General features: G+C 48.5%; 1 protein-coding gene across 1 annotated transcript in view; it reads right to left on the bottom strand.

Annotated features, from left to right (window-relative positions):
* Window positions 1-15237, bottom strand: part of Esyt3 (extended synaptotagmin 3) — a 46182-nt gene extending 30945 nt beyond the window's left edge. The window contains exon 1 of the mRNA XM_027934006.3: window positions 14757-15237. Within this exon, the coding sequence (XP_027789807.3) occupies window positions 14757-15113 (357 nt within the window). The 5' untranslated portion in view covers window positions 15114-15237. The remainder of the gene's footprint in view (window positions 1-14756) is intronic.
* Window positions 15238-15472: the final 235 nt, after the last annotated feature.

Genomic DNA, 15472 nt, shown 5'->3' on the forward strand with positions numbered 1-15472 from the left:
CCGTCACCCAGCCACGGACCTTTCCAGTCCCCACCTAGGGCTGCACATGGCATTCCATCTCTGAACCCATTCCCAGCTCCCTTCTGACTGCCTCATTCATTGCCCTCTCAGACCTCACATCCTCCAGGGGGTCTCTCCAGGTCTCCTAAGTGGAGGACAGGTGTCCCTCTAGGGTCTGCTGGTTCTCCATCACACACTTAGTACACCTTATTAGTGCCACTTGGTGTTACTGCCCTGTCCCTTCTAGATGGGAAGTGCTAGAAGGGCTGATGGGTCCCCCGGGTACAGCAGCATGTGAATGCGCACTTGTGGGCTGAAGGGATGTAGGAATGAGTGAATGTCCCCCAAGAGCTCCCAGGCTGGTGCAGGGGGAAGCAGTGAACAGCCCTCTGGGGCCCAGGATCAGACCACGGGGAGGGAGGTGCCAGCCTGACCCTTGCTGGCATCCTCCATCTCAAGCCCCTGCACTTCCCATCCTGCCCAGCGCACAGCTCAGCTTCCTACCCTTGCACATCCCCAGCCCAGGCAGCTCTGCTTCCTTGGGGGCTGGTGATCCTGCTTGGCAGGTCCAACACTGGCCACTGGGAGCTGGTCGGGTGAAGATTCCTGAGCCGCCTCCTTATAAAGAGCATATTGGGGTGGGGCCCTCCAAATTATTTTTAACAAGCTCCTGGCATGGTTCCGGAACCCTGTCAGGGCTGCTTGGGAGGCATCCCTGACCAGCCCACCCCTCACATTCAGGTGACCCACACCCACCCCAAAAAGTGTGGGCAGCCACAGGATGATCAGGCCTACGATGAAATTTTCATGATCCCTCTGCTCCCTGCGCCTGTATGTGAGGTTCCTCACTTAGAGGATCTCCATAGACAAATCTGAACCCCTTAAAAGAGCAATTCAGTCCAAGAAAATAAGAGACCCTCAAGGCACCCCTTTCTGCCACGTGTCCTTGGAGGCTCCCTTTGCCTGAATCTCAATGTCTGTCTTCCCCCCTCAGTGAGTGACACCAAGGGTCCAACAATGTTCTTGTGACTGTCTCCAGGTAAGTCTGGAGCACAGAATGACCTCAATGAGACTGACACCTAGTTATACTCAATGTACTGCCACTTTGACATAGACAGATCCATCACAACTTGTCTCTCTTGGATCTTGCTAAAGAAATCTTTTCTCCACCCCCAAATTCTCAGAGTTATCCTAAGTTTTTATCTATGAGCGTTCACGCTCAGATCTCCCTGGAATTTTTTGTAGGGGTGAGATAAGATGATTTTCTCTCCCTCAGTACTTCCCCAAAGGCAATTTTCCACCAACATATAATAACAACAACAAAAATCCATCTTTCCCTGACTGATGAAGCTACTTCACTCAAAAGCCAGCTTCTCCTATGTACTCTGGTGTGTTTCTGAACTTAGTATTCGACTATACCAGTCTGTTTGTCCGTTCCTGTGCCAGTACCACACTGTTTTCATTACTGTTTTTGCAAAGTGACCTGGGGCAAGGTGATTCCCTTTTTTGTTTTTCTTTTTTTAATTCATTTGGATAATAGTACATGTGTTAATGAGTTTTGCATTACTGTGACAAAATACCTGAGAAAATCGGCGTATAAGGAGGAAAGGTTTGTTTTGGCTCATGGTTTTAGAGGTTTTAGTCTTTGCTTCTTGGCCCTGTAGTGAGGCAGAACATCATAGCAGGAGCACTTGGTAGAGTAAGATGATCAGTTCATAACAAAGAGAAAAATAGAAAGGGGCTAGGCCCCTAATATCACCTTCCCAGGTCATGACACCAATGACCTAACTTCCTTCTACTAAGCCTTACCTTCTACAGGTTTTACCACCTCCCAGTAGTGCCACAGGATGGGGACCAATCCTTTAACACATAGGCGTCTGGGGGACATTTAAGATCTAAACTTTAGCAGTAGATACTTCTTCCATATGAACACTGACACATTTATAACATGAGGTTTTATATCCATGAACAGAATACTTCTTTATTCAGATTTTATTGTATTCCTGTTTAGGATCATAAACCTTTAAACTTTTTCTATTAAAGCCCTGCACATTTTTGTTAGATTACTTTGGGGGTTTTAGAGTTATTAAAAATGGTACTTGACTTTCTGAGCAACTTTGACAAGTGTGTTAATAGTTCTAATTGTTCCTTGATCCTCCTTGGTTATGTATAGACATCTGTCATCTGCAAATAATAATGGTCTCTTTTGCTCTCTTTTTCCTTATTTTTCTTGCTTTACTTCATTGGCCAGGACTTCTGATGTTATGCTAAGCAACAGTGGTGACACTAAATAGTCCTGGCTCCTGACCCTCAAGGGACGCTCCTCAAGTTTCGCTGTGAAGCATTTTTCCTGTAGATTTTGGAGGACAGTGCCTGTCAGATTGAGGAAGTTCTTTTTAATTCCCATTTGCTCAAGAGCTTTCCTCATAAATGGGCATTGAACTAGACTCAGTGTGTTCTTGAGCCCACTGACATGGTCATGACCTGTCCCCCATAATCCATTTAAGTGGTCAACTTCAGTGACGGCTCCTCCTAAGGCAGGACCAGCTCTAGTTCCTGGGATGAATCCCTCTTACCCCAATATATTTATTTAGCTTGATACTTAGGTTGTATACACCTGTGATTCAAAGTGGTCCCTAAAATTTTCATTCCTATACAATTCATAACAGATTTTGGGTATAAAGATTTTACAATAACTTGTAAATGTAGAAATTACATAGTTTACTACATCTTACCTATAAAACCTTCTCGGGCTGAGGATTTTGGGGGTAGTCAATTACCATATCATCACTAAATACCATTAGTGCCTTATGGTGTATTTTCGAGGTCTATTTATATCTTATTGTAGTAATTTGGGCAGTTGTATTTTTCTAGAAATGTATCCTCATTTTCAAATTTTGTTGCTATATAGTTTATAATATTTTGTTATTTCTAATCTATCATATCTGTAGTTATTACTTTTTTCATTCAGTATTTTATTTTTTAAAAAAATAAGTATTCTTAATCTTACTTTTAAAAATAAATTTTAAAAAATTCTTTTAAATTTTGCTGTTCTTGTTGCAAACAGTCTTGCCAATGGTTTTGCTTTCACAGAGGAATAGCTTTTGTTATTTTTTCCCTTTATTTAAAAAATATTATTCATTTTCATCTTCATATTTATCATTCCTTCTTTCTTTAAATCTGTTGCTCTTTTATGGATTTTAGAGTTGAGCTTCATGAGTCAGAGGTGAATCATGTTTTTAATTTTTCTTTTTTTATGATAGATTCAAAGTTACAAATTCCCCTACAATTGTTGACATAAAATTGTGTTATTCTGCTCTCATTTTTTTTTTCTGATTATCTTTAGGACTTCCTCTGCATGAGTTTTTTTTAACAGTAATATTTAAAAATATCCAGTCGTGTGATCTCTACAGCTTTGTCTTTATTACTGTCTTGTAACTCCATTTCTTTGTGGTCTGAACAAGGGTGGAATATATTGATGGCTCCCTGTGGCCTGGTCCATGATTAATTCCTGTGACTGTTCCATGTGTGATCAAGTTACTAATCCCGTCCTTCCAGCCGAGTTCAATCCTTGTCTGCTTATCATTTTCAGAAAGGGATATATTAAAATTTCCAAGCCCGACCCTTGGTTAATCTACTTCCTCTTGTCAGTGGCTGACTTAAGATGTCAAGTTTATATTACCCAGTAGGAGTCCGTGATTATATCTTAACAGTTACTCTTTGTGAACATTCAATATCCCTCTTGCCCTTCTATTTGAGTTATATTCTAAATATTTTGTCTAATATGAAAATTGCTATTTGAACATTTTGTTTCAAAATTGCCCAGATCTATATTTCCCCATCCCATTTTCTCAACCTTTTTGAATTGTCATCGTTTCATGTCATTTAATACCTACCTAATCCCCTTATTGGCCTCACTTTATACACAGGGAAGCTGAGGCTCAAGAGCTTATGTGACATACAGTCAGCAGCCATGGAGTGCCAGGGCTGAGGTCAGGACCCAGGTCTGTCTGACCACGGAGTCGGCTTTTCCGTTCCGTCCCCCTCCCTCCTTATAAGACATGTGCTTCCTTCTTTTATAGGAGGTCTGGTTTAACAAGGATCACTGTCCTCATAACAGGCCATGCCCTACAGGGCATTCACACACACCGGGGACAGTCCCTAGGCACTTTCATTTGATACTCCTAATACTCCATAAGGTGAAGAGCAAAGATATAATTATCCTCATTTTACAGATGAGGAGAGATTCCCAGAGACTAGTTACTGCCTGCCAAGATTACCCAAGTGACCAGAACCCGGAGCTTCTCATAGGCACCGTGACTTGAGCCCAGCCCTCACATCTTTTTCTCACTCATTAGTCCCTTCCCCTCCTCCATCTGAAACAGCCTAGCTTTTAAAGTTCATTCCCTACTGCTTTTCTAATCCATTCCTTGTGTGTTTAAAATTCTGCCTCAGCCTTTCCTTCTGCAAGATGGGTACAGTACTGCCAATACCGCTGGTTCCAGATAAGAGGAAATGAGACTGTAGCAAGGTCCTCAGGGCCCTTCTTGGTTCAGAGGGAGTGTTCCGGAGGTGAGAACTTCTGTTGGAAGTTGTGCAGACACTCTGACCTCTACGACCTCAAGTACATAAAGAAAAAGGTCACCAGGGCTATGTGTCCAATTCTGCCTGACCCAAAGCCCAGCAAATTCTCCGCTGAGTTTCCTAGTGCCTCAGGCCCTAAACTTTGAGAACCACCACTGAAAAAGTGTGAACAGAGCACAGGAGAAAGTCAAGAAGGAACAGGCTGGTTCTTTTCCTGGCCTTCACTGACTGGTGGAGAGTCTGTGCCCCAGATACTGACAGCCACTGATAGGCAGGGCCCAAGGCTTTGCAAAGCACCTGTGTGACACTCTGCCCAATGGGGCTGCTCCTTAGGGAGGCCTGGCAAAGGCGCCCAATCAGAGCCTCTGTCTTGTCTTTCCCCACTAGGGAGACAGAGAGAAGGCAGAAGATGAAGATGCATGATGCTCATCCGTCTGAGTCCTAAAGTCACTGAGCTTGTGTTCCAGTTCCCCAGGAGGCTAGAGTCTCTGGGACCAGCTGGTGGGGAGATGCCCCACACCACCTGGCAATGCAGAGTCAGGCCCGGCGGTGGTTCTCAAATCTTAGAGTGCAAAATGACTTCCTGAGCCCTCCTTAAAAGGCAGATTCTGGGTCAGAGAGTCTGATTCAGGAGGACAGGGCCAGGTGGGCAAGCTCTCCTGTGGTTCGGATCTTGGCGGTGGACATGGAAGAATGAGGGGACAGTACTGCCCAGCTTGGAGGGCCTGCTCAGGCCTCGACGAAGATGTCTTCTCCCCACCCCTTCCCAACTGGAGCTCCAAAGTCACAATCTGGCTGATGGGTGGTCACTTCTGGGTGACACTGCTATGTCACCAGATTCTCACCAGCACCCTATGGACCTCCGTTCTTTTACAAAGGGACCTCTCCCCTGAAGATCGAGGGCGAGAAGGCAAAAATCACAGCTTGAGTATGATTTTGCCTGGCTCTGAGGCTGTCCTTCTCCCTGAAAGGTGAGCCACCCTCCCCCCCGCCCCCCCCCCCTCCTATCTGCAGCCAGGTGGGGTGGGTAGGAAGTACGGCCACAGGGTGGCAGATCAGGTCTGGTCTTCATTTCCTTTAGCCTCAGGTTTCTCACAGGGATGAGCTGTTACTTCTCTGCCCAGATCCACAATCCAGAGAGAGAACAGAGGCAAATCCACTTATACATGGTTTAGGGCTGGGGACAACTCCAGTTCTCTAGCAAGTTGCATTCCCAAAGAAACCTGCCCACTATCTTGACTGATGTATGCAGGTGAGAATGTTTCCCCTAGGTAGGCCCAGAAAATCCCAAAGATGCCCAAGCACAAAGTCCTGGCCCAAGATCTCTGACCCCTGACACACCACACAGAGAGGTTTAAATAGATCACAGCCTCCATCTGGGGCCTCCCTAAACTAACACACCTCTTGATACTGTTCCCATCCTTAGGCCAAAGCCTTCCAGAAAAAAAGTGGGCTGATATTTTAATAATGGCATTTTGAGACATTGGCAAGGGATAGGCAGTAATGAGATCTTAAGGGGGAGGCATAGACTGGAAAGAAGGATCAAGTCTGTCAGAATCCCCCGCAAGCAGAGGCCACCAAAGAAGGTACATCAACACTCCTTTTCTTGTGTGTGTGGTACTGGAGATTGAACCCAGGGCTTCATGCATGCTAGCATGCTAAGCAGTGCTGTACCACCGAGCTCATCCCCAGCCCAGTTCATTTTATTCTGAGACAGCATCTTGCTAAGTTGCTGAAGCTGACCTCCAATTTTTGATCCTCCTGCCTCAGCCTCCTGAGTTGCAGGGATTACAGGCATGGGCCACTGTACCCAGCCTCAACACTTCATCTTTAGGTGGTAATCCTGTGTTTTATTTCTTAAAAACGGATTCCAGAGCAATAAGATTCCAAAAAATAAGAGAGAATGAAAATTATTCCAGAGCAAGAAAAGAATGGAAGCAGATGGACGACTACCCCCCCCCATGGGGCTGAAGCCTTGGGGGGCCTACAAAGAACAGCCTGGAGTTGGGGTGGGAGGTCTTAACAGGAGCTTTGGGCCACCAGACCCTCTCAGGAGGAGGCAGAGGACTAGGGGATTCACTTAAAGGGACCCCCAGCCATTTGGTGGATTCTGTCCCCCACCATGGGGATGTTAGTCCCTCCCAGACTACCATGTACAGAGACATGCACAGATCCTTAGGTACATGCCTGCACACATGCAGATGTACACACACCCAGAGTTACAGAAACTACATGGACACAGACACAGAATCACACATGCAAAGATACACCTCAGATACACACAACTCAGCTGGACCTCAAAGCAGAACTCAGCAGATGAAGCTCCCAAGATGCCCCTCAGTGACAAGAACACTAATACCCAGGGACCCGTCACCTTTTGCAAAGGAGTAAGGGCTCAGAGCACACAGGGACAGCTGAGCTAGAGCAGATTTTTAAAGGAGTTAGGAAGACTTCAGTGAGCCAGTTAGGTTTGTTAAGGCTTAGAAATTCAAAAACTTATCTTCTTGCTCATCAAACTAATAAAAGTGTAAAAATAATAATACTCAGTACTGGTAAGGCCACAGTGGAGTGGGCAGAAGTGTTTGAAATGTTCATAACCTTTTTCTTTTTTTAGTGTAAGAGTAGAATTTATTTAAGGGTGACTAGAAACTGAACTCCCATAGAACTAGAGGGCACCAGAGAAGGGTTCCTGAAATATTCATAAGCAGCTTCCTATGTTCAAATGTTCATAGCATAACTTCTAGGAATCTATGCTAAAGAAAATGGGAAATGCGGATTAGGATTTATATAGCATTTACTGTAGCACTCATTGAACAGATTTTCACTGAGGGCCTACTCTGTTCTGCACATGGGACTGGGAGCTGAGGGTACAGAAATAAGCAAGAGGCATGCCTTGCTGTAAAGAGAATTCAGTCTGGAGGAAAAGTCAGGCACACCAATTGGTAGATTCCAATCAGCATGGGAAGCAGACAGATAAGAAACTCAGGATCCTGTGGGATCCTGAGCACAGGGCTTGGCCTGGAGGATGAGTCACAGAACCCAGGCTGGCAGAGCACAGGAAGAAACTCCAGACAGAGGAACCACAACCCCCTCTGCTAGCCACGAAGAGGGAAAACTTGGAATTGAAATAACTGACATCAGAGAAATAATTCAGTCACTGCGGTAGTCATATTGAGGCTACCACAGTGCTTAAAAGTGTTTATGGAGAATGGAAGACGTCTGTAATATAAAGAACATCAAAAATAAGGGGCGGGGGGTGGGTGTATGGAGATGCGGGAGATTTTAAAGCTGTTTTCACCTACCTTCTATGTTCAGGAAGTGCGGCCCACTATAACCATGTAGCTCTGGGTGGAGGAATCATAAATGCTTATTCCAATTTTGTCTTTTAGGTCATTTCCAAATATTCTACAAGGGGGTGTACATTTACTTTTCTAAGCAGAAAAATCAGGTTTTTAGCCAGTGATGTTAAAAAAAAAAAAAGTCAATACGACATGGGCACAGGAATGAGTGGGTGGTTCTGGGCTTTTGAAATGTCCTACAGTCCACAAAGTCCTTGGTTATTTCTCTGTTTCAAGGGTTTATGAGTCATGCCTTCACCTGGGGCTTCTTGGGCAGAAGCATCCCTGCCCTCCTCCTCCTGTAGGGCTGACAGGCCCTGGGTCCTGGATCCCTGTGTGACCCAAGGGGTCTAGTGTCGTCTCCTTGCTGGAAGTACAGGACATGTGAAAAGAAGGCTGCTTTGTCCTTGTCATTGGTCCTGAGAGGGCAGGAAAACATCTTAAGTTCTTCCCTCAGTATTTACTGAGGGGGAGGAGGAAAAAGGAAATCTCTGCCTCAAGCATATGTGAACTGTTCTGTGCTGTCAACTCCAGCTTTCCAGAGATTAGCAATCCCTGGATCTGGCCTGGGACAAGAGACTCGGCATGGAGTGGGGTGAAGAAGGTGGGAAGCCAGGTCCAAGGGTCTTGCTTCCCAACGTAGCTGAGAAGTGACCCTCACAGGCCTTTGGGGATAGCTTGTACCTCCCAGAGACTCCTCTGAAGTCACTGGAGACATTTCCAAGGAAGCACCACCTCTGTCTGCTCTTGGGTCTTTGGGCCAGGAGCCAAATGAAGCCAGCGATCAGTTCTCTACACCTTTCTGCTCCCTGGAGAGGGGACTGCCACATAGGAAAAGGACAGAACTGTCCTCACCCTTGGCCCCGATACTCATCCACCAGTGACCTCCCAGTCACTCAGGTCCTTGGGCAACCTGGGCACTCCTTGCCTAGAAGGATGGAGTGGGCAGTCTCCTGTGAGTTCGAGTATGTAAGTCCCAGAGCCTATGCACCCTAAGATGAGATGATGTACCCAAGTGACCAAACCTGTGGAAAGGTCACGTTATAGAGCAACTTCTTCAAGGAACGCCTCCAGGGCACGTCCAGGGTAGGTTCTCCCCAAGCCTGCTCAGCACCCTGGACTGCGACCTCACAGGACTGCTCACACTGTCTCAGAAAGGCTGCCCTCATGAGTCTGAATCCCATCCCACACAACAGTTCCTCAAGGCCCACGGCCATGTGTCATTCATGTTCGTGGCCCAGCCTGCAGCGCTGGACCTCACACGTCGCAAGCCCTGTGTTGACGGAGCACAGGAATGAATGCCGGGATGCCTGAGATCCCTGTGCGGGGCTTGGAGGGAAGCAAGCCCACACTCTGTCACTCCTGTTGCCCAATCCTGACCCAGGACATGATAAGTCCATGAGGCATCACTAATACATGGGGCAGAAACTCAAGGGCATGACTAAAACCTGCCTGCCTCTTCCTTCCGAGGGTAGATCTGACTCCAAGCCAACTTCCAGGGTAGGTTTCCCAGAGTTGCAGGGACCTCAAGGATAAAAAGTTCTGCCTGATTCTAAGCAGTCCCGATGTTTCCAACTGGGTTCCATGGCACCATGTATGGATGAAGCTTATGATCTCATCTGAGAATGCCCAGGCTAGCTCAGAGCTGGCACTGAGTTTACTTCCTCTAATTAACTGAAGTATCAATATGGAACAGACTTTGAGAGCCCAGGCCCTAGAATAATCTCTACTCCACCCACAGAAAGAATCCTCAACTCCCAGCACCAGAAAAATGAGGCCCTCAGTCCCTGGTTATCTAAATGACCAGGAAGGAGGCTTTGCCAGAGGAGCAAACCCCCTCCCACCCCTGTGAGCACCCATCAGATTCCAGGCCCTCACCTCCCGCCAGCAGATGCACAAGGGTGGGATGATCATCCCAGCAAAGCTGCCAAATGACCGCTATCCACTAGCAGGACAGCAAACCGGCTAGACCCCAAACCACAGATGAATCGCCAAGTTCTCTCAGAATTCCTCCCCTTTCTCCCCTACCTCGGGCTATTTTCCTACAAAATGGCCCTCATTTCCATGCATGCCACCTCACCTGGAGCAAGGTAAGGCTCCACCAGGCTTCCCTCCTCACACAAGCCCTGTTATGGCAGAGGCAAAATAAATACCTGGTAAACAAACTAAATATGCAATTGGTGCTCTGATCAATGGCTCCATGAAAAACCTGGAAATGCACAGATCAGTGAAGGGCCAGTCCTGTGCTGTGGAGCAGTCGAGATTACCCAACGACAATGGTCCTAAGGGCCCCCAGCATGATGGTTGAGCTCTGAAGGTTGGTGGGTGAGCACTCACTGGGGTTCCATGTAGCTGGAGTGCCACCAACCACAGAGCAGGCTGGAGTCCCACCAAGGGCCTCCTCCTCTATAGTCAACCAGTTCTCGAGGGACACATTTATTGCTGGGACACTTGGTCATCAGTTTCACAGCTAAGATTTTTATATTAGTTAGGAGGTCTAGAAACTTGAGGAGCATACAGGGACAGCCCTTACTGAGCACCCACTTCTACCTGGTTCCAAACAAGTGGTTTTTCAAGCATTCAACTCACACAACCACACATGAGAACTCTAAGACTGGGCTCTCTGAGGCCTACGGCTGACTATTAACAAGCCCCCCATTTGTCACTGTGCTGCACACGGTCCCCAATCCCTGACAAGGAGGACTGACTCAGGTGACTCTTGATTCCTTCGAAAATATATCTAAAAATTGGACTGGGGTTGTGGCTCAGTGGTAGAGCACTTGCCTAGCATGTGGGAGGCACTGGGTTCAATTCTCAGCACTGCATGTAAATAAAATAAAGGTACATTGACAATTAAAAAACCTTAAAATAAATAAATATATATCTCCAAAAGCTGTGCCAGAGGAACACCCTTCCATGAACATGCAGCCCCACCCTTCTCAGAGGGTGAGGAGCCAGGGCCACCTCTACCTCCTTCACGTGGCCAGCCATGATCACAAGACAAAAGGATCCACAGGTCTTTACTCATGGTCCCCTTTGAAGCAGAGGAGTCCTTCCTCCTAGTCCCATCTCCTGAGAAAGGGTGCCTAGAAGAGGGGCAGGACTGTATGAGGTGTGAACTGAAATCAGACATCAGGCTGGCATGGCTCTGAAAGACCATCCACATCCACGTCCACGTCCAGGTCCAGCAAGGGAGAGTGATCTCTGTGGTCACCTGAAGACAGCAACTTGGAGCAATGTGCTGAGAGGACACTAAGACCGAGCAAGAGAGAGGAGGGCATGACCGAGAGCTGACCGGCAATGACAGCCGTAGCCTGGAGCCGGCAGTGGACAGGGAAGGATGTCCTCTCCAGGTCAGCCTGGTCTTGGCCTTTACCCCATCACAGGAACTGGGGAAAAGGTGTCCTTTCCAAGCAGCTCTAGAAGTGGCAGATGGGCTGGCTAAGCCACCTGCCCACTCACAGGGTACTATTATTGTACAACTTGTACAACTGGGCCAGGCGGTCCTGAGTGTGGCAGTCACACAGGAGGCCCTTGAGACCCTCGACTTCTTTTTTTTTTCTTTTCAAGTCCCTCACTATGGATTTTCCATCTGGTAATTTATAAAAATGTTTCTTGGATGCCAAAGGAGGTAGGAAGCTATCATAAGCCATCGCTCCCTCTTCCTTAGAAGGAAATCAGTTCTCAAAAACAGAAAGGCATATTAGAAGGTCAGCTTGTAAATGATAAAGAGCTGGGCAAGGGCCCCATCTCCCTTCGCCTTCATAAACAGTGTGTTCCCAGGGAGGCAGACCCACGTGTGCTGAGAAAACCAACCTCCCTGGGCCTGCCTCTCATTCTAGAGTCCCAAACCCAGTAACGAATACCCAGGAAACATCCTGCAAGGTTCCAAGATCCCCATCTCACCCGACTCTAGAAGCCACAGAGCATCTAGATTCATACACCTCTTATCTCCTCAGGGTCCCCACTACCAATATCTTGGTTCAAATAATTTTCCTGATTGGTCTCCATCCTCCTGCCAGGCCTCGCCAAAACTTCCAGTTTCCTTGTAGCCTTGAGAATCAGGCCCAACCTCCATCACACCTACCTCAACGTGGCCCTTCCCACACAGGTTAGTCAGGCTGAGGGCAGGGTACTTGGTCACAGAGTGGCCAGCCACAATGGCCTCCCTTAGCCTGGAACTCCTATGCAGTACCACTGCCTCCACCCAAAATGTTATCCAGGCCCTGGCCCTTCAAGCTGGCCAGCCAAGAGAGTCTGGAAAACCCAGGTTGAGGCCAGGCTCTTCTTAAGGCACTGTCAATAGGCAGGAGGCTAAGGTCTGATGGCAACCTGATATGGAAACCAGGTAGGGCGTCCTTCACTCCAGGCCTTTGACCCAACTGGACCCTATCAGGCTCTTGTCTCGGGTTACCCTGGGGCCTCTATGGTAATTACTGGTTATGCATCTGTTTCCCACCTGAGGCTGCCCTCTTGGTAGGAGACACATTATCATGGTCCTCCAAGCCCCATGCCCAGCTGGGTCAGACCTGGGGGATGGATGGTCTGTGTGGTGAAAACCCAGGGAGTACCTTCTTGGGTTGAGACCGAGGACCCTGTTAAGTTCTATGTTGTTCCTGGGGTCTCCTGCCACAACGCCAGAGCTATCTCCATGGGGCTGGGGGGGAAGATGTCAATGCCCCTACAGGATCTGATTCTTGTCCTAGTTTCAGAAATGCTGCCTTTGCTTAAAGCAAAGTGTCTAGAGGCCTCCCTGTACAGGAAGGGGAGAAAAGTGGTGCTGTTACTGGACAAGTTCTCATGGTCTACTCTCATCACTGAAGCCACAACCAGTTCATAACATAGGTCTACCAGGTAGCCTGGGCTCCCTTAACCGTAAGCAAGGGGGTATGGACAGGTCAGGTCTGCTCTCTGGGTCCACACCTTTCAGAATCACAAACTCCATAGAACTACCAGGATGAACAAGATCCCTTCCAAAGAAATTCATTTTCTGCTTAAGTCTCTACAATGAGACGCCCCAAACACTCCCCCCCACAAGGGTTGCTACTACTCTAGGAAAGTGGTTAATATAATTTTTTTCCAAAATGCATCCTTATTAGAAGTCTTTGCTTTCACATTATAGATATTATGTGAAGTGTTACGAGTTGAATCATGCCCCACCTCTTAAGCTCTAATCCCAGGTACCCAAGAATGTGACTGTACTTGGAGATAATTTCTTTTTTTTTTTTCTCCTTTTTTTCCCCTCCTTCTTTGGTAATGGGAATTGAACCCATGGGCGCTTAATTACTGAGCAATATCCCCAGCCCTTTTAAATATATTATTTAAAGACAGGGTCTTACTAGTTGCTGAGGCTGGCTTTGAACTTGTGATCCTCCTGCCTCAGCCTCCTGAGCCACTAGGAGATAGTCTGTTTTTAAATATATTTATTTTTTAGGTGTAGATGGACACAACACAATGCCTTTATTTTTATGTGGTGCTGAGGATCAAACCCGGGTCCTGCTAGGGGAGTGCTCTACTGCTGAACCACAATCCCAGCCCAGGAGATAGTCTTTTAAAGATGTAATTGAGTTAAATTGAGGCCACCAGAAGAGACTTTAATCCGTTATGACCGCTGTCTGGAGGAAATTTGGAGCAGAAAAAGACCATGTGAAGACATGGAGAGAAGTGGTTATCCATAAACAAAGGAGAGAGGTCTCAGAAGAAATCAACCTTGCAGATAACCTGATCTTGGGTTTATCTGTCCCCAGAATTGTGGAATAATAAATTTTTGTTTAAGCTACCCAGTCTACCATACTTTGTTATAGCAGCCCTAAACTAAATCCAACAAATTTTAAGCTCTGGTTTGTCTCAGTTAAGTGTTAGTTTTTCTAGTATTTCATCTCCAACCCCAATTATGAAGGCTATTATTGGCAGGTGTAAGGAATCTACTACCATCGAGAAGGATTTGAGAGTCCAAACCTGAGGAAATGTGGAGTTTGAGGGCCTCTGGGCATTTCCCCCTGTGGGCTTGGGTGTACCCAGAGGGAATCTGAGAAGCCAGAGTCCCCCGTAACAGAGGGGCTCATCTGTCACCGGCCAACCTTTGGAAATGGACCGAAGTCTCCTATTGCCAATGTTTGCCAAACTCTCCTGATCATAAGAATCACCCAGGGCGCCTGAGTGCCACCCTGGAAGTTCGTGGTGAGTCCAGACTCGTTTTAAGTGAGCCAGGTGATTCTCAAGACCAGATGAGTTTGAGAAACTCTAGGTCAGGCCGTTCCAAACCAGGAGGCAGGAATGTCCTTGGACCAAGAGTGTGCCCGTGCATCCCTATCAGGCGGAGGGAGCCAGAGCGCCGGTGGCCCGGCCCCCCCGGCTCTGAGCATCAACCGGCTGTCACACCCTCCAACCCCGCAGGGTTCCGACTCCGCCCCCGCGTCGGTCCGAGCCTCAGCTGAAGGCAACTAAAACCGGCTGCCACTGACATCGCAGCAATTATCCATCTACGATTGCTCCCTGCGTTCACTCTTTGAAATCAACAAGCAGGTGGAAGAAGTGCCTTCTGTTTTCCTCAACTTTGCCTAGTCCCAGACGCCCTTATTTTTTTTTTCCTGGGTGTGGCCAGCCCAAGACTTTCTCGTGCGCTCTACCCCTTAACTGACACCCAGGTTCCGAGATCCCACCGCCGTGGCTTGCAGGGTCTGAGCGCTGGGCTCGGTGGGCAACAGAGTGTACGGTAGCCAGACCCCCGCCCTCCCTCCGGTTTGCGCGCCCCAGCTTCTGGGCTCACTGCAGGTTCTTTCCCAACCGCGAAACGCATCCGCCCACCTCCAACCCCAGCGCCGCGCGGCTCACCCATGCCGGCAGATGCTGGCCCAGGAGCTCGCGGCTGATGAACTGGCGTTCGTTGTTTAGGAATTCGAAGGCGGCCTCCAGGCGCCCTAGCTTCCCGCGGCGGTTCCGGCGCCACAACATCCAAAGCAGGGCCCCAAGCAGCAGCCAGGTTACGCTGAGCCCCAGGTAGCCGGCTAGGTAGACAGGCGCCACGTAGAACAGCACGCGCACCACGAAGATGTAGAGCTCAGGCAGCAGCTGGGTGGACAGGCGCAGCTCGGGGCCCGGCGCGCGCTGGCTTCTTCCCTGGCCGCCGGGGCCGCCGGGACCGCCAGGGGCTCCAGGAGCACCAGGGGCGCAGGGCTCCTCCGCTTGCATCTCGTCGCCGCCGTCTTGCCCTCTTCAAGAGCTTTGCCCAAGCTCAGACCTGTGCGCCCCGACGCCTGGGCACATCTGTACTCCTGGCGCGACGACCAGTCGGCCGCGCTCTCCTGCCCTTTTGGAGCTCTAGGCTCTAGGCCCGACATCGGGGGGCCGGGCCTGGCAAACCCCGAGCAGGGCGGGGCCAGCGCGCGCCGCGGGGAAGTCGGAAGTCTCTCCACCCCCAGGGGCGTGCCCAGGTGAAAGGGGCGGGGTCAGGCCTCCTGTGACTGGGTAGCAAGGGCATCCTGGCACTGTTGCCGCTGGGGGTAGACTAAGTACTGCCCCAGGAAGTTTATGACTCATCAAGGTTATGT

This window comes from Marmota flaviventris, chromosome 8 (genome assembly GCF_047511675.1).
Source record: "Marmota flaviventris isolate mMarFla1 chromosome 8, mMarFla1.hap1, whole genome shotgun sequence".
Lineage (NCBI taxonomy): Eukaryota > Metazoa > Chordata > Mammalia > Rodentia > Sciuridae > Marmota > Marmota flaviventris.